Consider the following 25,748-nt stretch of genomic DNA (forward strand, 5'->3'; position numbering starts at 1 on the left):
GGAGCACAGTGTGGTTGCATGTTAACTACAGACCAGCTGTACAGTGCATGACCAAGAGTTCAGTTTATACAGGTGAGGGAAATAACATGCATGCAACATGTATGATAGAGGCCTATACAGTAAGAAAACTTTAAATAAAGGTGATGGACACAATAACACTGTACATTACAAGCCAATACAACGAGTGTAAGAAATTCTGCATCCAACAGAGAATTTATTTCAGAACTATTGAATTGAACTTGAACTCAACTGCACTGATGCTTGTGTTACTGTGTCCACCACCTGCCAACCAGAGCTGGCTCCAAGCAGATGTTCATACTGTAACCAGTGTCTGTGGTGCCCTTTGCAGATGTGAATGAGTGCCAGGACCCCTCGTACTGTAAGAATGGGAGGTGTGAGAACACGCCCGGCTCCTTTCACTGTTTTTGCGACCCGCCCCTCACCTTCAGTGCAGCGCTGAAACAGTGCGTCTATGACGGTGGGTAAAAAAAAAACTAAAAAACAAATTAGTGTTAGCTCGCCTGAGCCTGACTGATCAAAATGAGTTTTGGCTTACGTCGTCATCTGCCACTCATGTTGCTCTTTGTAATTCTTCTTAATTTGTGTCCCCATGCAGCCTGTAGTGCTTTTGTGTTACACCATTTCCCCTCTCACCCACTTAAGTGATAAATACCAAAACAAGATACCAAAACTAAATATGTATACGGCTTTGCAGGTAAAACAATATCAGAGTATGATCAGTGTCAGCAAAAGTGATTTTAGCCATTTTTCTGAATGTTTCGCATGTGTCTCCTTTGTCTGCGTAATGTATATTGTAAAATGTCATTGTTTTGGTAGGGAAAAGACAGATAATGCATTTAAAAGCTGCTCATTTAGTGGAGAATGTACTCTGTAGGGTTAATTTTGATGTAAGATAGATGATTCACAGCACAGTATCGCATGTCATGGTCATGGCTGGTTTTACATCTGTAATTAACACTGCAGGACTGTAACAGCGTATATATGTAATAGCGTAACATATATACTCTACATATATGTTATGTATAGGGACACTTCATTGATAAGACTTTAAGGATGATAGCATTTTAAACACGGTTTTCTTTAAATTAACTGTAGATTCAAATTTTAAGTGCAAATAAGTAGTTTCATCTAAATAAAATGGACTTAAATCTTTTAATGTATCTATTAATATTCTGTGTGGCACAGCAAAACAAAAAAGTTCTATAGCTACTGTAGGCTACACAAATACGTACTGTATTATTGGGCGGACTCATTTCTGCACTTTTGCAGCTGCATATTTGGAAAAAGCTCCTGACCTTCTCTAACACCAACCTGTAACACGCATACACAGATTATAAAGGGAAAAAGTAAATTTTATGTACTTAGTGGTTCTTGCTACGTCTGCTTGATAAACAACATTTCAATGTTCAAAACCTCAGCATGCAACAGTTATGGAGAAAGTCTTAAAATAGTGTCTGTGTATTGATGTTTTGTTTTTATAGATTTTTCATCTTCGAATGCTGTTAACATCTGAAATTACGTTTATCTGTAAAGTTATAAATTTACCTACTATAAATTTTTTGTGCACTTTCTCCACTGGCTTGTAAGATACTGTTTTACATGATATTAATCTTCAAACAGCCTGACTGTGACTTCCTGTAATGAACCTTATGTAAATCTGACGACACTTAACCATTTATGTCTATGTTTTTTTTTAACCCAGATCGCACTGCAGCCCACAAGGACGTGTGCTTCCTGCAGGTTGACGAGGGCTTGATCTGCAGCGAGCCGAGAAACGGCATGGTGGTGACCTACTCAGAGTGCTGCTGCCACTACGGCCGCGGATGGGGGCCCGAGTGCAACACATGTCCACCCAGAAACTCGGGTGAGCAAGCTGCTGTCCCGACTGACACGCTCAGCTTTTCCATTTTGCCTTAAATCTAAAAATGTTCATTCCTTGTGCTCAGAGATGTTCAGTCGTTTGTGTGAGATGCATCTGGAGACTGAGTCTGATGGGGAGCAGGATTTCCTCGCTGCTTTCGCCAACTACAACCCAGGTAGAACCGCACACCCTCTCTGCAGTCAATATTTTATATGAAATGCTAAAATATATGGAATTAAATGAGCCCTGTATTAAATTTGCTTATGTCTTATATCCCACATTTTCTCTTTTCTCCTGCCTGTGTGTCCAAAACAGGCGACAGCTCAGAGGAGGATTCAGATGAATGTAGCTGTGCAAATGGCCGCTGTGTCCGCTCCTACCTGGGCACCATGTGTGAATGTAACACAGGCTTTAGGCTGGACCACTCTCGCACCCGCTGTATAGGTTTGTACTTATTCATGAATACTATACTTCACTAGACTAAAACTACAAAAATACTGTGGTGTTTTTATGTTTTTATGCCGTCTATCTGTCCCATTCTTGTGAACACGATATCTCCAAAATAACTTGAGGGAATCAAAGGTCAAACGTCATGGACAGTGTGACCTTATAAAACACGTTTTTGGTCTTGTAAACGCATCATCTCTGGAATGCCTCGAGGGAATTTCTTCAAAATTTGGTACAAACGTCCATTTGGACCAAAGGATGAACTGATTCGATTTTGGCCGTCAAAGGTCAAGGTCACTGTGACCTCTCAAAACATGTTTTTGTCTCGTTAAGATGTTATCTTGAGAAGGCCTCGAGAGAATCCTTTCAGATTTGGCTAAAATGTTCTCTTACACTCACAGATTAACTGATTAAGATTTGATGGTCCAAGGTCAAGGTGGCGTCAAAAAATATGTTTTGGCCTCTTGAACATGATATCTTCAGTTTGCCTTTAGGGAATTTTTGCACATTTTGACCATTTGTCACTTGGACCCAAAGATTAATAGATTTCAGTGGTCAAAGGTCACGGTGACTCAGTCTGAAAAAAGGAATGTAGACTGCAACTGCACTGGATGGGGGAGGATTAGAACCGCAGGGTGATATGAATTCATTATTGTATTTCAAGGACTTTACAGTTGCTGCTAACATTAATTAGTTTATGTATCAACCTTGTATTCATCACTATTGAGCAATGTTTGATTTACTGTCTTCTAGCTGACACAACCTGATGAGTGCTCGTGTTCATCTTTTTTTCAGACATTGATGAGTGTGCGGAGCCAGGGGCTCGTGTCAGTCCTTGTAAGAACGCTCGCTGTGTCAACACCGCCGGCTCATACAAGTGCTTCTGCAAATACGGCTTCGTGGCCACACGCAGGCCAAACATATGCCTTCGTCGCAGGACTCGGTAACCTCTGCGTGTCCCTGTGTTTATGCCTGTCGGAAGTTTGCAAAACACACAATTACCCCACACATGCACCTCCGTCTCTCAGAACAAACATGGGACTGTGTGCAGTGAACCTTAAAAAGCACGCTCTCGTCCGGAGCCTGATTGTAGGAAGGGCTCATATGATAGAACATAACATATCAATGGCAAACTAATTTTCACCCCACCATTTCACATTTAAAGAAATTCAGACAAGTAATATGTTTGTTTAATTGTTTGTAATTATTGTTTTTTAAACTGTTTTGTTAAGTATAAATTGTGCATTTTTGTAATTTTCTTCATCTTTTAATTTCCTTATTGCATTGATCTTTCAACTCTTACTTTGAAATGCTGATGTCAAGCCCTCTCTTGTTTTAATAAGGAAATATTTTCCTACCAGGTTTTCTGCTGCAGCCCATTTCATATTTGTATACGTTTAAATGATATGACGACATTTCCCTTTACATTCCCATAAGTCAACAAAATGTTCAATTCTAAACTTTTCTAACCACACACTTTTGATTTTGTGTTATTGTACATTTTGTCAGTTTCTTTAAGAATGGTCCCTGTCCCACCCCTTGTTGTTGTTATTTGTTGATGTTGTTTGATATGAGAAGGCTGAAGTGTTTGTATAAATTGACATGTACACTTAAGTATTTGTTAAGCTAGAAGGAAAGGACATGCACTTAGCAATAAATGTAGTGGGAATATTTGCTTATTCCAGAAATCCGAGAATGTTTGACACTCATTGACATTAATGCTGCATCAAAGTATTTAGAAAACCAAAGACGCTGTTCCGATGAGAAGAATTGAATTTAAAAAAAGATGATGTCAACCAGTCATGTCTTTGTTGTTCTTGTGTTTTGGAGCATTGTGTTGTTCACTCATACTGTGGCTTCAGAGAGAATTCAGACAGGGAGGTGACGGAGGAGCCAGCGGCGACAGAGCCTCTCGCAGAGACGAGACAAACCGCTGGAAGAACCACGCTGCTCCCAGCAGCTCTCCATCATAGAGGCCTTCATGGTGCAGCGGACAAATGGAAGTCACTTTGCTGCCAAAGACTCTTCTACAAAGTAGTGACTTGAGGTTCTGAATACTTTTTTAAACGAGATTTTGATTTTAATAAAGTTGTAAAACGTTTTAAAAACACATTTTCACTTTTGTTGTTCATTCTGCCGAGGAGTTTCTGTTTCTGTTTGTTATTTAGCAGGATTATGCAAGAGCTACTTAACCAATTTCCATGATATTATATAGGGGATGGCGTATGACCCAAGGAAGAGTCTATAAAAGTTTGGTCCAGATCCGGATCACTGGTGAATACAAGAATTTTTTTTCACTTTCATTGCAAGAAAGGGTGTTTTTCAACATTTTTGTTGGTTTCTCAGACAGAAAAGATTTGGATCTTGATGGAAAAAAATTATATATTTTGAGTGTGAGCAATTTGGTGCAGATCCAAATAAAAATCTAGATTTGGTGAATTGAAATGTGGTTTCACAAGATGACTCTTGGGCCTGGTCTTAGGCTCGAACTCTAAAGAGTGACTTGGTAGTTTATTTTTGCTCATAACTGTAATGTACAAATCTACAACAGAAGAAGAAGCAGAAAGGGTAGTTAAACATGCTCTCTTTTCTTCTATATAAGCTCATTGTGATCGTGTAAAGTCAGCCTGTTAGTGCATGTGTCTTTCTGCTTGCTGATTCGGTGCAGGTTTACTAATGCTGACAGAGGAATTAAAGGGTAAATGCTGATATCAGTGTAGTCTGAGGGCACTGAGACGTGTGGAGGAGTGAGGGGTGGGTTTGTTTTCTCCAAAACCTCAGACATCAGTCTTTAGCTTTAAGGGTTTTCTTCAGGTTCAGGAGTCGAGAGTGACTTCAGTGTGACTTTATCAGAGAACTACAGCAGTTACAAAATAAAAGCAGTACCTCAGTGGGGGTTGTTTCACCACAGATGACACTACCCACCTGTAGAACACCACCATCTTGTGGCCTCTTTATGTTGCTACAGCTCCTGCCAGTAACACAAGCCAGCAAAATCCAGAGTCAGCACCATGATGTAGTGTTATTCATTAAAATGATGACATCAATGCAAGTGAATCCAGCTGAGACTAAATATATCTATGACAGAGGACCACGTCACCAAAAGGCCCACGTCATCCAGTTCATCTGTGAACACACCGTACAGTCAGTGTCCAGATGGTGACACATATTTGACATAATGTACATACAATTATATTCATACGGCACATGATGTCAATCCATGTTACTGTGTTTCCCCACAGGTGGAGCATCTGTGTGTGGAGGTTGACCCCTGCGCAGTGAGGATCACGTACTGGTGGAGCACTGCATCCACTCTCAAAATGACAATCAAACAGAGGAACTGTAAATATGACATTTTAAATAAGGCATCTGTAAAATCCCTCTATTGTGATTTGATTCACATCAAGTCTCTGATTCTTAATAATAAATCTATTTGTCAAAACCTTAGTAATCAACTCTCCCTCAGTCTGTCAAATGCAGTGTTGCTTTAATGGCATCACTTTAATGAAAATGAAACTTGACTTCATACAAATCTACCCTAATCAATCAGTACTTAATTTAATTTGTAGGCTGATTGGATTTTGAGTTTGATTTTGTCCAAACATATTTTAATATTGAATTAGACTTTAATTATTCACTGGTCTGTGAAAATCTTGTACGAAGCTACAGATGTCCTAATTCATGCGCACTCTTACTCCAGTTCCACACAGAGTAACACAGTTATTTAGTGGTTTAGTATCAACAAATTAGAATGGCACACAGTAGAGGACATACCTCAGCTAAGGCCCAACATTCCCCTTAAATTCAATCAAGCTGCACCAAATTTCACACACTCAGAGATATCAGTCTCCTAAATATGTCTGATGTTTTCCATTAAGATTCATGAATTATTCTGCGGGGAATCAGTGGAAAGTGAAAATGCTGGATCCAAACCAAGGATTAATGGTTCCTCCTCGTGCCCCACCTCTTCACATAATGTCCTATGGAGGCAGTAGAAATGTTTGAAGAGATCATTTGCAACCCACACAAAATATCAGCTGTGGTATGTAACACTATCTGTCCCACAGTTTATCAGTTAATCAAAACGAAAAATATTTAAGTCCTCAATCAGAGGATCGTTTAGTTTTGTTGCTCAAACTGGTGTTGATGTACTATCAGGTGTATTAATAAAATCAATAGTTCTCTTCATTCTTTCCTACATTCACATTTCAGCCAAAAAGGGATTTTATATTTTCTGAAAATGGGGCAAATCCTCAAGAGCTTCCACTAGAGGGAGCTGCTGGTACTGGTGCAGCCACTTTTGAACACGTTTTCTGTTCGTCTAACTGGGTCTTCACTGTCATCATGTGTGCAGCATGGTGAAGTCATCTCTCGTGGAGGAGAGTATATTTCTAAGTAATGACATAATCCATGAGATAAGAAGCTATTTATAGGGGTTTTATGTCCTTGAATGATAAACAAATGACTTTTTACACACTGAACGTACACTGCAGAACACTATGGAGGAAACAGTAACTTTCACACAAGATCACTCCTTTAATTATTCCCAGACATTTACACACATATAGTAAACATTTAGTATAGTATAATACATGCACAGTTCTCATCAAGTAATTGAGTACTATCACTTCACTATGTTGCACTATACTGTCTCTATTCTAACGGAATTGCTCATTCCACTTTAAATTTACAATAAAAAGAGGAAAACTCACCCTAATCTCATGGGTGTCAGCATCATTAAAGATATTACAATTAAATAAACTTTTTTTCCTGTCAATTATTAGGTCTGGAAAAGTCTTTCAAAACATTTCTCCTGACGTTGGTGCAATATAATGAACATAATAATTAATAGAAGGATAAAGTATAACATTTTGAAAGGTGCCAGTGACGTTGTATCCTCTTTCATTCCTCTGCGTCATGTGCAGATGCTGCAGGTCTGTTTTAGACTGGCTGCCACTCCTGTTGTGTTTTATTCTAAACACTATTATTTTCCACCTGCAAATCCTCTCAGGCAACATATGATTGAGAGTAAAGCATTATCATGTGATTTAACAATGTTAGCTGCATGTGAAACAGCTCTTCTGCTGATTTTCCGGCCAACTAATGAGTGTCATAAGTCACTAAGCTGTCTGTCTGACTCCCTCTGAGGAAATCCAGATCTATACACAGTCCTCATCCTGTGAGCCCATTGAGTCACGTTGCACCATAGTGGCACCACAGCTCCTCACCGTCCTAGTTTCATTCTGTCGAATTATCGTGTAATTTTAAACTGGAACAGCAGGGTGACCTCCAGCAACTAGTTTAGGGAGGAAGTGAGATAAGAAAAGGGACGGGAGAGATAGAGGATGAGCAAGAACCATGACAGAAATAGCCCAGTTGTCCTTGGGAGATGACTCAAAAAGGTGGTAGGGGGATATAAATACCTGTTATTAGGTCACATTGACCGGAGTATAACCCGCTGGGTCCTGATGGCTGCAGCCTGCAGCTACCAAACTTTCTTGTTTCTCGGTCAAATAAAGCTTTGGAAGATGGGGATCCAACATGACATAACACAACAAGATAATGATAATGTTTGTTAATGACTTCCATATTTCACATCTGTGACTTGGCAAACACACACCCAGATAATCTGAGGTTTTATGACTGCTACATAGCGGTCTCGTAAAGATCGACTCAAGTTTATAGTTAGAAACATCACAGCATCTTTAGGGCCCTCAGACAGTCACTTCAGTTCAGTTCAGTCATCAATATCCATGTAATTGCAGTAGTTGATTTTTACAACCAAACCTCGGCCAAGGTCCAACAGTCCCCCTAAACTCAATCACGCTGCACCACATTTCACACAGAGGAACCAGTTCTCCAAATGTGTCGGATTTCTTTTTTAAAGAAATAAATCCTGCATTCACCCATTTATAAATCCGCTCCAAAGTTTAATTGGGTCTTCCTTAGCCCACGCCCCACCCCTCCACAAGATGTCCTGGAAATCGGTTATGTGGTTTTTGCGTAATCCTGCCAAATAAGAAACATACAAATGCAGATGGAAACCTGACCTCCTTGGTGGAGGTAATAAAAAGAGGAAGTATGGATTGTCTACACAAGCCAGTGTTGAAGAAAAAGACAACAAGAAGTGATAAAACATCAACTCTCTTGCTAATATATAAACATAAATACATAAGTTCTAAGATTCATCAATAAATAAACCGTCCCCGGCACTTTGAGCTAAGTGAAATGTTTTAGCACAGAGAGATTTCCATGTCTGGCCAAATTTGGGAGAACCGTTCTCAGTGTGTTAGAGATGCTAATAAGGAAACAAACCCAGCGGGGCCGGCATATAGGGTGGATCAGCTAAAATAAAAGTAGCATGTTAGGATGAATTATGCTCTTTGAAAAGGGGTTTGAATCTGAAGTAAAACACCCAGTGATAACAAAGACATGTTTGAAGTACAGTCAACTTTGATTGTGGGGTTGCAACTGTGAAAGCTGGATGAGGAAATGCAGTACAGTCTATGCTACTGATTACTTTGTGAATGTGCCTTCTTTAGACAGGCTTTTAACTCTAATTTTTGGATATGTTTACTGTGCTGCTCCAGGCCACAGAGACCTGCTTACAGTATCTGGAGTAAACCCTCACTATGCTTCTTTCAGCTTCTTTGTGTATGTCTCTCCCTCAGACACATTAGGGCAGCACACAGACCCCCCTCCATGACCACCAACTGGAGTCATATGATTCAGCTTTAAGTTTGAGAATATCAGTCACACTCCTTATCCTGAGGTAATAAAAAAAACAAAACATGGAGATCATGTCCACGCGGCTGTGAAGCTGTACAGTCGCACCGATTTTACCAAACACAAGGCCCCCCCGACTCCACCCTGGCCCACTGCAGGCCCTGATGGTGACCCCACCCTGTCCATGTCCCGTCTATAGTGAGCAGACAGAGGGGGATTTAGCTCAAACTGCTGCAATCTGCAGAAAGCACTGTGCTGGACACACTCTGGCAGCCAGCGGCAGCCTTATATCCTGCACTCAGCTCTTTCCCTTTGTCATGGTGGATTGTGGATGAGCTCTCTGCTGGGGTGTGGGCCTGTGAGCCGGGGTGGGGACTGGGGCCGGGGGAGTAAACAGGTTGCGTGTGTGTGTGTGTGTGGGGGGGTTAGTGTGCTGTCAATGCTGACCCACAAGCACACGGCTCAGATGAGTGATTTTTGAAGCCCCGGGGCTTTAGTTTTAGCCCTAATCACTTTACTGTCTAGGATCTGGACAGAGAACCTGATGTGTTTCATAGTTAACCCTCTGGGAAGTAAAATGTAAATCCACCTGAACTTGAGGTTTTGCAATTTGGGGTTGTATCAGGCCAAAAGTATTGCTTGGTATTTATAAGAGCACACCTTTTTATATGGCTCTTATGAATATAACATTAATTTAAAAAAGTAATAATTAGTTAACTAAAGTGGCCCACAGTAGAGTGCATATCTCCACCAAGCCCCAACAGTCTCAATTCAATTCAACTAACTTATAGATATTAGTTCCCCAAATATTCCGGATTTTTTTCAACAAGATCCATGAATAATTCCCTGGGAAAACCCTGAAAATTTGAAAAACACCCTATTTTGCAATGTCAAAAAATGTGGGGGGAAATCCTTGATCCGGCCCTTGAGCTTCACCAAAATTGAAAAGGTACTTCCCTGACCCATACTACATCCTTCCACCAAGTTTCGTGGAAATCTGTTCAGTTGTTTTTGTGTAATCTTGCTTACAAACAACGAACAAATAAACCAACAAACAGCCACAGGTGAAAGCATAATCTCCTCAGTGGAGGTAATAATGTAACTGAAGGTTTAAAATATAAAATGTATTTATTCAGACAGCAACAAGGCCTTTTAGGTCAGAGTCATACAGTTAAAAACATTTACACCCGGGGGAGGCCCAGTGCAACCACAGTCTAATTAAGCGGCCACTAATCAGCATCGCTGGAGCAGTTGAAGATTAAGGGCCTTGGTTGATGCCACCTCAGCAGGGACAGTGAGACAATAAATGTTATGAACTTGGCTGATAAACAGATTAAAATCCTAAAAATATCTAATCCAAAATATTGTATTTCTGTCAAAACAGATACCAATCAAAAAATATAATGTCCAACCACTAAAACCCCAGGCAATTTTAATTACATAAAAAGTGACAACACCCACTTTTCCCATAACTTTGACTGACAGAGTTAAAGCCTCCCCTCACCTCAAGTATCCATCAACCCCACTGTCAACTAAGTCTTTTGACTGAGGTTAAAAAGTCAATCAAATATTTTGAACAATCACAAATTTGATGAAATTCATTGGCACTGCAAGCCAATGATATAGCTGCAGTTCAGAGGACCCCGTCTTTTTGGAAAAGCTTCAACTGCAATAATAAGTTTACAGCAAATATGCAGCACACCGGAACCACGCTAACAACACGGCAAAGTTTTTTCATTACCACTAACTGCTTATAATGAGTAGCATGCTATTTTCCAAACTGCTCGGCCCTCCCTAAGAGACCCATCATCCCATAAAGCCCTCACCACTACCACTTTGTTGGTTCAGCTACACCCATACTCACAGATACACACCCTGCAGAGAACACAAATATAAATTCGGTGATGGAGTGTGGGTACCCTCGCCAGTGTCGCTCTTCAGGACACCCAACATCATTTTCTCTCGAGAGGGTCCAGATCTTCTCCAACTCTAATCGTCAAATCACTGCACACATTATAACCCACTGTGTAACAGAGACAGACACAGGGGGGGGAAACACTTCTCCTCGTCCAGAAGCTCTCTTGCATGAGGATCTTCCAGGGGCTTTATGAATAACCCAGATCTTGATGACTTGCCCGGTGACACACACACTCGCCAGGTGCTGCACCGAGTCTCAGGAATAATTTAGTGCTGGAGCAGACCCTCAGAGGGAAAACGCTGGAATGAACGGAGCGAATCCTGAAAAATCAAGATTGGAGCAATTGTATTTTTTGTTGTCTCAGGATGGTGGTGCAGTGGTTGGCGCTGTTACCTCACAGTAATAAGGGTTATGTGTTCAAACCCCAGCTGGGATTGTGTATTCCCAGTGTGTGTACGCTAAACAGCCTTTTCCTGTGGTCCAAAGTCACAAAGTCCAAAAGAGCTACAATTTATGGATGGATTGATATTTTGACACAATAGAAAGTGACTACAAGGTGAGATGCTTCAGTGAATAATACTGTGATCCTACAGTATCATGTATGTATATAGTAGGATATACAGTATGCATGAATATACAAAGCCACTAGGGACATGTTGTTCATGAATTATTTATTGAGTCCCTTAAAAAAAATCCTCAACAGTTATAAAGGAGATGCCTGGAGACTTTGAAGCTTTGAGGATCAGGGAGATGTTTAAGTGTGCTTTGAATGAGGGTGATGCATTCACCAATCAAATTATCCTTCCTTGTTTTGGTTTGATGTCTGTCCTCATATCCACTCAGGCAACTGCAATATCCCTGTTTTTTGGTCCAAATTTCCAAAGAAATCAGATGTACATAAGTAGATCATTCAAATAGCATAAAAAACTCCCTCTAAGTAGAATCCTCCTCATTTTGAGATCCATTACCTCTTTCTACTTCAGGTCATCTTTATCTTTCTCATCTCAAAACAGCCTGTCTGTGCCTTTAATTTATAGGATTTTTTCGATATAGTGGCTGAGGTCTGGGGCGGTGGGTGGAAGAGGGTGAGCGAGTGGTCTGTATTTGTGTATTTGTATGCAGTGCTGTTGGCTGCATGTTTGTCAATTTTGTAATTGTGTTTATGAGACCCCCTGGCAGGGGCGGATCCAGGGGGGGCATTGGCCTAAGCTAAAATCTGATTGGCAACTAAAGAGCTACTGTCCTGTCAGTAAAAAAAAAATTGTCACTTACTAACAATACTAACAACAAATGTGACAATTTGTATATTATTTTTTTACTGTGATGTTATTGAAGTCTCCTATTCGTCAGTGGTGATGGAACTTCACAAAGCATTGAACTATAGAGCCAGGTTCATCACTTCTTTTGGGTCCCCTGGAAACCTCTCCGTTATCGCTTTCACAATTTGCAGCTCGTTCCTGTATTTGCATGTGTTGGGACTTTCTGCAGCACGTGTCGTCAAATTGATATAGTTGTCTATTTTTATGTTTTTTTTAATTTGCAGTGTGTTGAGCTCTCTGCGTAGAGTGTGTGATGCTATAGCACTAACAGCAAACAAGAAATGACATTAGTGTGCACCCCACTGAATCAGCAACAGTGCGTGGATGTTAAGACACATAACTGGCCCCCCCCCCCCGATTTAGGAAAACCCTAGATCCGCCACTGCGCACCCTTCGAAACTAAGATGGGCACTGTCATTTCAATACATTCAAATCAATTCAATGTACATTGTAGTTTTTTTCCAGCGCTGCTCTTTGTAGCGTGCAAAGACAGATGGATTTTGAAAGGGGCTTTTTTGAAACACAAAAAAACCCCTCTGTTTTCTTAGATGCTTTAGCACCAGGGACAGCACCACACACACGAACACGCGCACACGCACACGGAGCATCTTCCTCCCTCGCTTATTGTGAAGAATATAGTGAGAAACGAGGACGGTGTTTCCCATGTGACTGTGAGGGGTCAGCAGCACCCACCCACTCAACCACCCACCCACCTACCACACACACGCGCACACCCACACGCACGCACGCACCCACACGCACCCCTAACCAGCACCCCTAACCAGCACCGCCACCACCTCGTCGTTCTTCTCCCTGTCGAACCGGAGCTCGGGGAGCGGGAGTGCGCGCGGTACGGTTCGGCCCTTCGGATGCTCGGCGGCGCGGGGAAGAAGCTGCTCCTGCCGCTGCTGCTGCTGCTGCGGATATCCGCCTCTCACCTGCCTCCTGAACACGGGCTCGTCGTGTCTCCTCTCCCCCCCGGTGGCGTGAAAGCCAGATAGACAGACACACACAGAGAGAGCGAGAGAAGAAAAGACTGGTCGCGGTTTCGTAACGCTCTGCACCGGTGCTAGCAGCAGCAGCAGCAGCGACGGAGGGGATTCGTCATTTTTCTCTCTCCCCACAGAGGATGCGGATTTAACGGAGAAACGTTATCAGCGTCACCTGGGATTTTTTTTTTTTTTTAACCGTTAAAATTCGAATTAGCTTCGGTCGGTGGCGGAGGAAGATTTTTTAATTTTTTTTTTTACACCACAGCGACAGGCTTTTTTTCTTCCAGAAGACAAACCAAGAGGTGAGCGTGTTTTATTGTACATCTTTGTTTCCATCACCGCTAGCATCACCAGCAGGCTAACCACTAATAACAAAGCTAATGAAAAGAGGGGGGTGGGGGGAGTGTGTGTGTGTGTGATATTCAGGTGACTCCTGCTAGCATCCCCCTGCTATTAGCTTCCCAAGCCCACACATAACCCACACATTGTGTGTTACACTCTGACACAGATGTTGGTGTAATGTAAACCCCCTCGTTCATTCATTCCTGGTGGGAGCTAGCAGCCCGGTGGAGCTGTGGTCTGACTGCGGGTGCTGGTTAGTGGGGTGGGGGGGACCTCCTCTCTCTCTATCTGTCTGTGTCTTCTTGCCTTTGTTTGAATCGGTTGTCAAACGCAGCCACATTTTTTTTTTTTTTTTTATCTGCGTGTTCTCCAGCCTGTGGATCTCTCCTGCCTTTCAACACCTCTGCTATCAAACGAGCCGCCGCGAGGTCCCAGCCAGATTCTTCATTCCAACCACGCCGAGATGTGGAGTAGAACGGTGTAAAAGCCGCTGTTTGATTCCCTCCTCCCGACATTGTGGGGCTTGTGTGGTTATGTTGTGATACAGGACTGAGATTGACTCTGCGTGCCTGGCCTATAGCCTGTGAGTCATAGCAGGGGGATGCATCAGGTACACATGAGTGGTCGCGGAGGGCTCACCGCTACGATAAGTTGTTCACGTCCCCCATTAAGCATTTTTAAAGACCGTTCCTCTAATTGAGCAGATGATCAGAGCTGACATTGGCTGGCCACCACGTGTAGGAGCAGGTTTCGTGGCCCTCAGACAGCATCACCCCGTTGAAGAAAAAAATGGTAGAATATATAAAACACATGGGTGCCATAATAATGTAATAAGATTTTCTTTTTTAAATCATCATTGTTGTTGAGCTTTTTTTATTTTTTACTTTGAGGTTTTTGTATAACAATGACGTGGGCACACACACATACACCCCTGATGAAGAACAGGAGTAGTGAATTGGTGATGAAGGACTATGTTTCACGATGGATGGATATTATTTGATGGTTTTCTGAAAGCAGAAACAAGAGAGAGAGAAAGAGTGCCGAATGGATTAGACACTGTTGGACAGAATTGTACAGCAGTTAAAGGGGAGGATAACGCTGCCTAAAAACAAACCATTGACCAACCTGTCTTCTCACTTACGTTTACAAAGTGCTTTTTCTAGACCAGGACTGTTCACAGGATATATGTGTTGTTTAAAGGACACTTTGGTAAGAGATAAAGATGTCTCCATCAGGAAAACAATCACTGATCTCTTATCAGTGTCTTTCAATAAAACACACCTCTGGTTTTCAGCTGACTTTATATCCAGGGCTCATTGATTGCAAGCTTAATGCAATAAATCACAGTCATCTAGAGGGGGGTCAGGTGTTCGTTTTGTTAAACTTAAAATGCCTTGTCCTTTACTTCCACATCCTCCTCTGCTTTGTGACCTGAACATTTATTTAATTGAAATTAGATCACTTAAACAGAGTTGTAGTTTAGATTAATGTCTAACTTAAGAAGGCAGCTAAATGAGCAATAAACAAAAGTATTAAACTATAACATAAACTATAATTATTTAATTTGTATCCATGTTTTTTGCTGTTTTTCCTGTTTCTTAAAGGGATAGTTCACCCAAAAATGAAAATTCACTCATCTTCTTACCACTATGCCGATGGAGGGGTGGTGTTTTTCTGTGTATTTTTATGTTGAAGAATGAGTCATTTACTTCAATTGTATTGGATTTGGCTGCAATGCTGTTTACCCCTGAAACTCCAAAAGGGTTTTGTGTACTCAAACACTTCACCCACCCCTCCATCACCATAGTGGTGAGTAGATAATGGGTGAATTTTCAATTTTGGGTGAACTATCCCTTTAACATTCTTAATAATTCCTGTTAATGACTTCCATCCTGAATCTTTTTAATTTCCTACTTGGAGTTTGCCTTCGACTGTCTGTCACAATGATGGGTACAGCCTTGACATCGCATTGGATAATCCTCAGCAAATTATTGTTTTTGTTTAGCACTAATAGACAAAGGTATTAAGGAGAACAGATTATTTTGGTACCCCTCTCTTCTAAATGTTTCACTGCTTCTTGTTAGAGGTCTGATAATTGATATTTGGTTCTTGCTGCTTCCTGTTCCACTGTCTCTAAGCCAAGCAGCCACTTTGTGCAGAGTACACTCATCATACACTATATAAAAAATGGAGCATCCAACTGAGGCCTCCTTCGATGAACCTTTTATCCAAGTAAACATGGATATGTCATGGAGAATATTTTCTTTCAGCATCTCTACACCCACTAAAAGTTTACCTTACAAATCAGCACAGATAGTCACTATGCCAACACGATTAAGAACCAAGTAAATGGTCTGCAAATGAGATGCATTGAGAAGTCACACACGGTTGCAGTAAGTTTGAATTGGTACCAGCAGAGGGCGACATGCTGACTTTCTCTTTCTGCTCACTTGGTTGAAATGATGCGCGGAGCATTGTCTGCAGGCGGCATTCGGTGTAAGGTTAAAGTAGGCCACATGCAGTATATTTAATAATTAACAACATCCCTATGGTGCTGTGGCTGAAATCTAGCTGCAGAGGCCTGCTGTGATATTAGCACATACAGATACAGCACTGAACACTAAATGTGAAAATTACAATGAGAACAACACTGTAATTGTTATTTAAAATGCACTTGGGTACTTGGGTAGTTATTGTGATCCTTTGTGTCATTCATAGCAGTTAGCTCTGCATTGGTGATCCCAGAGAGAATACGTACCAAAAAAACCAAACAGAATATAATACATCAACAGCATCCTTTGACTTTGCTGAGTACGTTTGTTGATAATTCTTGCCCTCGGAATTGTTGCCTAGTTCTTGCCCTGTTGCAAAAACTGTAGAGCCTTTTTGACGGCGAGACAGACGGGTTGTGATGATAGATAAAAGAGAGATAACTGTTGGCTGGCTAGATGGCTGTCTACATGAACAGCATTCAACAATGGAACGGCACTGTGAATGTGGGCCCCCCATAGTGCTGATTCTCAAAATCCCTCTCAAAAAAGCTTTTTTTCAGTTCCTGCTATTCACACATTCATTGTGCTGCAGTGAACACTATCACTAACCCAGTGCATGTCATGTGTAATTGGTGCTGCTTCCTGATGTGCAGTTCTTCATGTAACATTTTGTGTTTTAGATCTCTGTTCTGCAACATCTCAAAGTGCATCAGAGGGTTCAGTATTGGGTGGTATTGTGCTTTTGTTCAGACAATCTATTCACATACCCTGGAAGGTTTTTGGCACATGTGTCCTGTGTTGTGAAGGCTAGAAAGTGACTGTTGACTCCGGGTCAAAATGTTTCTTTCTTAATCTGCTGCCATGACGTAGACAATAAGAGAATCATTATCCTTCCTCCACCCACGCCTGTGGGAGACCTTTAACTGTTGTTGGACCTGAAGCTTTGGAAAATAAAATGCATAGTAGTTTACATTTTTAAAATATATTATTTAAAATGAGATCTTCGAAAATCTTACAACCCATGGAGCTTATGAACTATTTTTACAAGTTTTATCCATTTAGATTAGGTTTGATAAGACTCATAACTTTGTTCATTAAAAGTTGATAAACTGGAGATATATTTGAGCATTTACTCATTGGTAAATACCATCTTCATTTTCAGAATTGAAAAAATGTTAATCAGCACAAATGTTACAGCTAATTTATCTCCACAAAATGTGACTTAAAAGCAAAGCATGCACTTTTCTGGGCTTTATAAAATTTGCATCCAGCTTTCCTTTGGGAATATTGGAAATACTGCCCTTGTCAAGTATGAGTTTGACCATAGAAACGATAAATCCAAAACCTTGTGTCTTAGGCTTGTAAGCTATAAAACTGGTGACACAATGATAACTGTAGTGCAACATGTAAGAGTCAAAGTTGGAATGACAAACACGGATAAATGCTCAGTGGCTTAGGGAGAGGAATACGGGCATGGCAGGGTCACATGTGACAGCCGCCTCCACACAACCATCTGGAAAACATGTCTAGTTTTTAACAACTTCTTCAATTTCTGTATTTACAGTACTTAACACCATTAAAGTTATATTTACAGCATGCTCTTTATTCCTGGAACTGCTCTTTTTCAAGGCATCTAATAACAGATGGTGGTATTATGATGCAGCTTGTTTTCCAGGTGTGGTTCAGTTGGTGCTAGCAGAACTGCATTAGTCTGGCAAACACTCTTCTGTTGCGCTTGGCGCTGCTTTGCACCGGGTGCAAGATTAGATCCCTAACACACAGGAGCAGACCTATAGATGTGCCAACAGGCCCAATGCCTGCACTGTGTCTTGTGTGTTTTTAAAATGCCAAGAACCAATCCACAGTGGATTTGCCTGATCCAAATTTAATTCACTGATGTTTTTAATTCTCTCAGTGCCGTAGATCGATGCTGCTACTGCAATTTCCAGCCAAATGTATTTAAGAGCACAAGCTAAGCTAGAAAATAGTCTTTTTATTTATAGGGTAATTCTTTGAAATTAACATATTTGCCTGACTGTGAAGAAGATAATGAAGATATATCAGGGTCGCTTCACTATAAAGCATAGAAATTGTGATATGCATATCATTTGGATCAGTTGGATTTTTGTGGTTTATTCTTCAGAAAATGTTTTGTAAAATCCAACAGTGAAACTTGTTTTGCTCCTTATTATTGTTTGCTCATGCCTCTCATTGACTGAAGTAAGCATCTGGTTTCCCCCACTAACTTGTGATGTGTCAATGCTGCACTGCTTCACTGAAGAATCATTTAAAAAGACGGTGTCAGACAGTATTGTCTTATTTAAATTCAAATAATATACTTCACTTCTGGGTATGAGATATAGGACAGATATTGTTTGCACTGTTTGGCACTTCTTCATTGTCCAGCTGTAGCTATAGAACACAGTGGAACCTCCATAAGATGTCATTAGGTTCTGTTTCTATCATTTCTACACTGATACATTTGTAAATTATTTTTAATAAGAATTTTCTAAATTATCTGGATATGAATGAAATCTTGAAATTTAAGAGTGAAATTGCCACAAATATTGTATTGTATTGATAGATTTTAAAAATGGTGTAACTATGATGTAGTATAAATATGATTGACAGCTGAAAACCAAATAGTTATTTTAAAAACTATAACTTATATTAACTTACTTTCAGTTATGATTAAAAGCTAACAAACTTCTATATAAAATTAAATTATATAGTTAAATACCACTCTGCTGTGGTCAGAGCTGGTGCCTTCAACCAAAGGAGCATGTCTGCGTGTGGCGGGCATTCTGGCTGCTTGAGTTTTTGATGAATGTGATGCTACAGGTCAACAAAGGACCTCTGCTGTCCTATTCAGCTGGGCATTCAGGTCAGGATCAGCAGCCTGTGGAGGGGCCTCCGATACGTGTGTGCCTCTGGCTGCTTCATTTCTGCAAACAGGAAAGGCTCGAACGGCTGGACTCAACTCTCTGCTGACTCCTCCATTGTATGGGGCCAGCTTGGCGGGGCAGGCTTTGTGCACTGCATTTTGGGATCTGCCACCGCACCCTCTAGGCTCATCCAGGCATCACAGGCAGGCTGATTATGGGGCAACACAGAGGTGCCACCTCAGCTTAAATTCATATAATTAAATTTATGTAAACGTGGCTGTAAATTTGGCTTCTTTACTGCCGTTATAATTCGTTTTCACAAAAATATTTAAAATGTAATTCTTTAAAGTGTATTTTAAATACCAATATCATACTATGGCTTTTGGTAGTTATTGTATGGCTAGGGTAATAGCTCCTTTGTTTGGTGTGTGTGTGTGTGTGTGTGTGTGTGTGTGTGTGTGTGTGTGTGTGTGTGTGTGTGTGTGTGTGTGTGTGTGTGTGTGTGTGTGTGTGTGTGTGTGTGTGTGTGTGTGTGTGTGTGTGTGTGTCTTGCCTATTCCCCTGGTGCGTGGTGGCTGTGTGGATGGCTAATGTGCACAGGCCTAATTCCCTGCAGGGGACTGATTGTGGGCTCTATTTCTCTTTTCCTCTCTCCCTCATTAACGGGTGCATTGACAAACTGGCCAGCTGGGTGAAGGGAAGCAGGTCTGGGAAGGGAGGAGGGAGAGTGAGACAGAAAGAGGTGGTGGCTTTGCCTATAATGCTGCTGGCACTGTCCTGCTTTCTTAGCTGGTGTCACTCTGCTGTGAGGAATAGCCTGATGTGTGTCTGGTCAGAAGCTGGGGTTCAGCCTCGAGGCATTCGTCTGTGTCCCAATTTCACTCTTCTCTTTTTTCAGAAGCACAGAAAAATCCAACTTATAGTACGTGATTAATATTTTAATTTAGAGAAAGCATTGTGCTGTCATGTTTGCAAAGGCTATTCTCCATGTAGGCCAAGCCTTTCCACCCAGGTTATAATATAAAAATAATATTTATATTGAATGCATTCTGTCATTGAATCTGTTCACTTGACCTATAGTTACCCGGTTATTTCAATGATGTTTTATTAGCAAAAGGAATACGAAGGATATGTGACGGATTAGAAATCTTTCATTACATTAATGTGTGTCTGTGGATTAGGCCTTGAGGGGATTTCCTTTCATAGAACCTCCTTTATGCATGCTTTTTGTGTCACATCTGTTTGTCGGACTGCCTGTCTGTGTCTTTTTTTATGATCAGAAACACAGTTGGAAGATAAATTGCTGTAGCTCTGGGGCTAACATCTGATGCCCCTAGAAGACTTGTTTATGAAAAAAGGACTGGAGAGGCCCCTTTATTCTTTTTAACGTTACACAGCAAAGTCATATTTTTTGGTTCTTTTCTGTCTCTGATGTGATTTCTTTCTAGACTGGCGGGGGCAATTGTGTATCACTCAGACTCGCACTATTGTAAGTGTGCAACCGACCCATTTTGTGTGCTGAATGCAAATAGACTATATGGTTACATCATGAGTGGGTGCATTTGTATGTGTGCCTTTTAGAGGCTGTGGGTGTGGGTTGGTGGTGGTGGTGGTGGTGGGGGGGGTGTGGTGGTGGTGGTGGGGGGGGGGTGTGGGTTGGTGGTGGGGGAGGTGTAATAGGTCAGCTCAGCTTTCATGTGCGGTTTCATGCCACACTGGTGTGTGTGTGTGTGTGTGTGTGTGTGTGTGTGTGTGTGTGTGTGTGTGTGTGTGTGTGTGTGTGTGTGTGTGTGTGTGTGTGTGTGTGTGTGTGTGTGTGTGTGTGTGTGTGTGTGTGTGTGGAGGATGAGTACAGTATGTTGTATCATAGTAGGTCAGGGGATTGTTTGTCTGATCCATTGAGGAGCGATTAGTGCAGACCCTGAGCTGAGCCTCTTCCTATCCACAACAACGGGAGGATTGCCCTCCATTTGCCACTGCCAGACTCTTGTGACCTCACTGCTCCGTCCCCCATCCAGCCCCTGCCCTGGTCCACTCCCACAGATAGATTGTCATGCACATCATAGCTGTCTGGTCTGTCCTGGATCGTTTGTGCTGTTTGTGGCTCTTGCCTCAATGCCATGACATTTGGGTTATTTAGGTTGGGTAGAAATCTTATCACTTAGCTCATTGTCAGCAGCACCACGTCACCATCAGTACCAGCCTCTCTGTGTGTTTAATTAGTTTGTTTTATTACTTAATTGGCCCCATAATGTGATATTATTATTTTTCAGGGCATGGAAGAGTTGTTTTTTGTGGACTGATTTAGTGATCAATGTATTTTGGAGAATATCCAATGTGGAAACAGGGGACTAAATAAACATACTGACTACCTACACTCGGTGTGTTTGATGTACTAGCCAAGTCCTGGGTTGTCAGTGAGTAGAGAGGTGACAGGTCGGGAGGAAGTGTGGAGGCGTTGTTCTTCCTTCCTCTCTAATCCCTGCATTTAGTTTCTATTGCCAGCCACTTCTTAATCTGCCACTAATGGGATTTGCTGAGATTTTGTTTAATTTTTTTTATAGGTGGAATGTTAAACTGGTTTGACTTGGCTTAACAATGGTGATGTATACTTTAGTGTTGTGACCATGGACAACTATATGGTCTGAGGACTCAAAACTAAAGCCATCAATATTTATAAAAATGTATGCCACAGTCTGTAGATGTAAAACAGCATACACAGTAAATTTACATTTACGTTAAAAGATAATTTACATTACATTAGTACATTACACATGTATCTATTTTAATGGCCTAATAATGTTTAAGTAGATGTTGTGTTGATATAGTGCAATCCAAAATTACAGTAGCTATACATGGCTTCAACAAAATCAGAGCCTAATCTATGACAGTATGACAACATCCTCCTTTAAAAATCAACCAAATGTACCTTGGTGGCCTTTCGGATGTAAATTGCATAACACATAACTACAGCACCCCTTGCTCAATTATGGCAATGGACCTTTGATTCATCCGTCTCATTCTACCTGGTTTTCTGTTTGTGTCTACACTGCAAACAATCTAATATCTGCAAATTTGCCAAAATGTATGTTTAAAATATTTTTAAAAACAACACAATAAAGCCTGCAGTGATAGTGTGACTCAGTCACACATTAATGTGCCCCCATGCTATCCAGATGCAGATAATTACTGTGATTTAACTTTCTCCTCTTGGAGCTTAAGAAAGAATAGCTACTAGTGCTGTGAAATGACATTTGAGATTTCAAGGTGGGTTGGGTATTTTTGTGTGCATATAATGATGCAACGAAGATATGGGTCCAATGTGGCTACACATTGGCAGTATACAGTATTGATATTTATTGGTTCTGGCTGCTGTCTGCTATTGATTTCCAGGTTTCATTTAGAGGATGCATTGATTTGACATGACATGATGAGTCCAGGAATGGATCCAAGCTGACACTTTAGAGTCGGCTTCATATTCAACAAGATAAAGCTCTTTCATAAGCTGCTGTCATGTTTTCCAATCACACTGCAAATAAAATGGTATAGAATGAATGTGTAGTCTCATTAATTTGCATTATGCTGTTTAGATGGCCTTCTAAATCTACTCTAGACTATCACTTCTTTTGTTCCCAAGGATTCTCTTTCCTTCATCGTCTCATTATAGCAAAATGTAATCTAACATAGACTAAAATGAACTCAACATACCATGAATGAAAGCACATGGTTGGCAGTCCTCCGTGGAGCTTGGCTTAGAAATGCCTCTTAACACATCACCATGACCTTACTTCCATCATCTTTGTGTACGGTAACGCAGCCACAGCTGCCAGACACAACAAAAGATAAAGTAACAGGTATTAGCAAACCGTCTCCTCAACCTCGTCTATTAATCTGTCCAATGCTCTTAAACAAATGGCCCCAGTTAGTTAATGGGTCGTTGGAGAGGGGTTTATCTTGATGTAGATCCCCCTTTGGGTGTCAGTGCATAAGACTTAGGCTGTCTGGTCATATGCGCTTGCCATACCTTTTTTTTTCCTTTTAAACAATGGAGTGAAATTATTAACAGATGAAGCCCTATTACCGATAGAACATGTGATTTTTAGCAAATCTATACAATATATGTATTGGAGTGAAACATTACCATAGGGTACTCCATCTTCTGTAATAGCTGGTATCACAGCTTGTTTCTGATTGTAAGATACCAGTATTGATCCATCCATTCGTCCATTTAATTAGATGTAGTTATGCCCTATTAATGTTAGTGCATATGTAAAAGGTGTGAGCAGTTATACTTGTGTTTATAATTAGCATAGACCTTATTTACTTGACTTATTGACTAATGACTTACTGTATTGTAAGTAAATCAGAAAATTTGTAATAAGCTTCTCCCAAACAGCAGCTCCAGAAGCAACACATAAGAAGTATTAAATGCGGGTCAGTGTCTTGATCTGTGTTGTTGTCTGTGCTGCAGGGCTTGCAGCATCACCGCGAGGGGTCAGGATGTTCATTGTTGAATATGAGAAGACATATATTAAACTGCAGGAAACTACTGCACTAGAGAAATTTAAAAATAACATTTTGAGTTGACTGTCAAATATCTCCGTGAGCTACCGCTATAACTACAAAATGAACACATTCATACGATTGACTTGACCTTGGTGGGTGTACTGCTGAGGGCCCATGGAAGTGCAGAGTTTAGTTTTTTCGATGAGTAGTTGTCAGATAGAGCAGGGGTAGAGCATCCATGTAACCTACACCATTGATTACGACAAGGTTGGATCGCAAAACTGGCTGCGCCCAGTCAATGCAAGCTGCAGCTACAAAAAAAAATTACCTTAGCTCTTCAAATTGGAACTGGCGTATCACAGCAGTGCAACATGCACGCTCACTTGAAAGGAAAAAGCTCTTTGTTTTAGACATAGCAACAGCAAGACACCACAGTTTTGTTCACTTTTCATTCCCACCCAAGCGTGATATATTAGAATTAATAATAGTAGTTTATACACTGCTGCTGTTGTGGCAACTAAACATTGAACCATGCTTCTTCTAATGTTGTTATTTGGCCATCTTTAATTTGAAAATGCATATCAATATTCAGGCACTTGTTTAATTGTTTTTAGTCAGAACCACCCAGGCGTAATGCTGAGGGAGGTTTTGATAGTTTTTGTGTTTGTACTGCTATGTGTGTAGCAGTTCTGCTTGCTAGGTTTCTCAAATATAAATTTTGTGTGCGTGTACCTTTCTAGGTTTTTACGTGTGCAAGTCAAGATCTAATTAATGTAGATTGAGGTTGTTTCTGCCATTGACACTGAGGCTATAATGAAATTACCGGCGCTGCCCCGGCTTAGAGGAGCAGTTATATTCAATTACTGGTTGGCTAACCTAACGACTTTATAGCAGTTGCTGAACTTATCTCAAAGTTTTTATCTCATTACATACTCGGGCAGTTGTGCTGTCCAAGCTACTATTTGCATATGACTGTCATCTGAGAATATAAAACTAAAGTGAAGCTGAGAGGCTGTGTGGAGAGTGTGGGTGATGTATGTTACTGTGCATCCTCATGCCCCTGATAAAATAGAAATAGATTCTTGGTTTCTAAACTGAACGTTCCAAACATCGGCTCTCAAACAGATCAAGGCTCAGTTTTATGAAGCTTCCAGTAGTAAGCAATGTCTTCTTCCTTCTGTTTTCACTGATTTTGGACGTTTTTTTCTGTCTCTTTTGATTTGTAGGTTGAATGTGTTTTCCTCCAGCTTGGACACCATGAGTACCATCTCACCGACAGACTTTGACAGCTTGGAGATCCAGCAGCAGTATAATGACATCAACAACCGCTGGGATCTGGCAGCAGAGACTGACTGGGATAATGAGAACAGTTCAGCACGCCTCTTTGAGCGCTCGCGAATCAAGGCTCTCGCAGGTATGCTACACTTTAGGCCACACCAATGCACAGTGCCTGCATGAAGTCATCATGCACCTACTGCATGTGTGAGCTGATGACAGACAAATGTGTGAAGAAGTGTTTTTTTTTTTCTTCTGTCAGATTAGCAACATGTATAGATTCATTAGTAACCATATCTTCTCTACACTTGCTTTGCTGACGTGCAGGATATGATGACAAAGTCTATAAGTCAATATGGAAATGGTCAGCTAGAAATGTTTTAATGTCCGGCTGTCCAGACAGCTAGTGCTTATGGAAAACTGCTAGGAGGGGCTCTATAAACGGAGGTATAGAAAGTCATCAGTCTAGGAGCAAAAAGGCTAGAAATTATGCATAATTTAACACTAGCAAAACTAGACGGTATACACACCACTCAATCACAACATCTGTGTATGAACTTTCTAGTTTCTTGAGCGACATCTGTAGTTATTGGTGGTTACATCAAATGCATTCTAAGACTACATGTCACAAATTTTCATGGGCAGAAAAACACTCATGTCATGTTAATAAAGAACTCAGAGAAGAATTGACCTTTTTTTTCAGCATTCAGTGAGCAACCAAGATCTGATTTAATGCTGCACACAGCATAAATCAGCAAACAGCAGTGCACAATGAAAAGAGAGTGTTACCTCGCTGAGATATTAGGGGTGTGCAGCCTGTCGCCTGCAGCTCTTCATCTAACAGTTCACTGTGGCTGCTCCTTCTTGTTACTCCCTGTAATATTTCAAAATGTTCCAATGAAAATTCTCGTCATCTTGATTTGTAAATGCTTTTTTGATAAACGATAGCAATGTTAAGTGAATT

General features: G+C 40.9%; 2 protein-coding genes across 7 annotated transcripts in view; both read left to right on the plus strand.

The window, feature by feature from the left end:
- ltbp3 (latent transforming growth factor beta binding protein 3) overlaps positions 1 to 4,441 on the plus strand; it is a 35,514-nt gene extending 31,073 nt beyond the window's left edge. For 3 of the 4 annotated variants that reach the window (XM_034606767.1, XM_034606764.1, XM_034606765.1), the window contains 5 exons: positions 350 to 478; positions 1,724 to 1,885; positions 1,968 to 2,057; positions 2,198 to 2,326; positions 3,125 to 4,441. In XM_034606767.1, the coding sequence (XP_034462658.1) occupies positions 350 to 478; positions 1,724 to 1,885; positions 1,968 to 2,057; positions 2,198 to 2,326; positions 3,125 to 3,276 (662 nt within the window). In that variant the 3' untranslated portion in view covers positions 3,277 to 4,441. The remainder of the gene's footprint in view (positions 1 to 349; positions 479 to 1,723; positions 1,886 to 1,967; positions 2,058 to 2,197; positions 2,327 to 3,124) is intronic. The other variant, XM_034606766.1, reaches the window with a different exon arrangement.
- An 8,472-nt stretch (positions 4,442 to 12,913) lies between these two features.
- LOC117773981 (spectrin beta chain, non-erythrocytic 1) overlaps positions 12,914 to 25,748 on the plus strand; it is a 48,237-nt gene continuing 35,402 nt past the window's right edge. For 2 of the 3 annotated variants that reach the window (XM_034605949.1, XM_034605950.1), the window contains exons 1-2: positions 13,070 to 13,586; positions 24,736 to 24,923. In XM_034605949.1, the coding sequence (XP_034461840.1) occupies positions 24,767 to 24,923 (157 nt within the window). In that variant the 5' untranslated portion in view covers positions 13,070 to 13,586; positions 24,736 to 24,766. Of the gene's footprint in view, positions 13,587 to 24,735; positions 24,924 to 25,748 lie in introns of all 3 variants that reach the window. The other variant, XM_034605952.1, reaches the window with a different exon arrangement.

Source organism: Hippoglossus hippoglossus, chromosome 14, assembly GCF_009819705.1.
Source record: "Hippoglossus hippoglossus isolate fHipHip1 chromosome 14, fHipHip1.pri, whole genome shotgun sequence".
NCBI classification, from domain to species: Eukaryota; Metazoa; Chordata; class Actinopteri; order Pleuronectiformes; family Pleuronectidae; genus Hippoglossus; species Hippoglossus hippoglossus.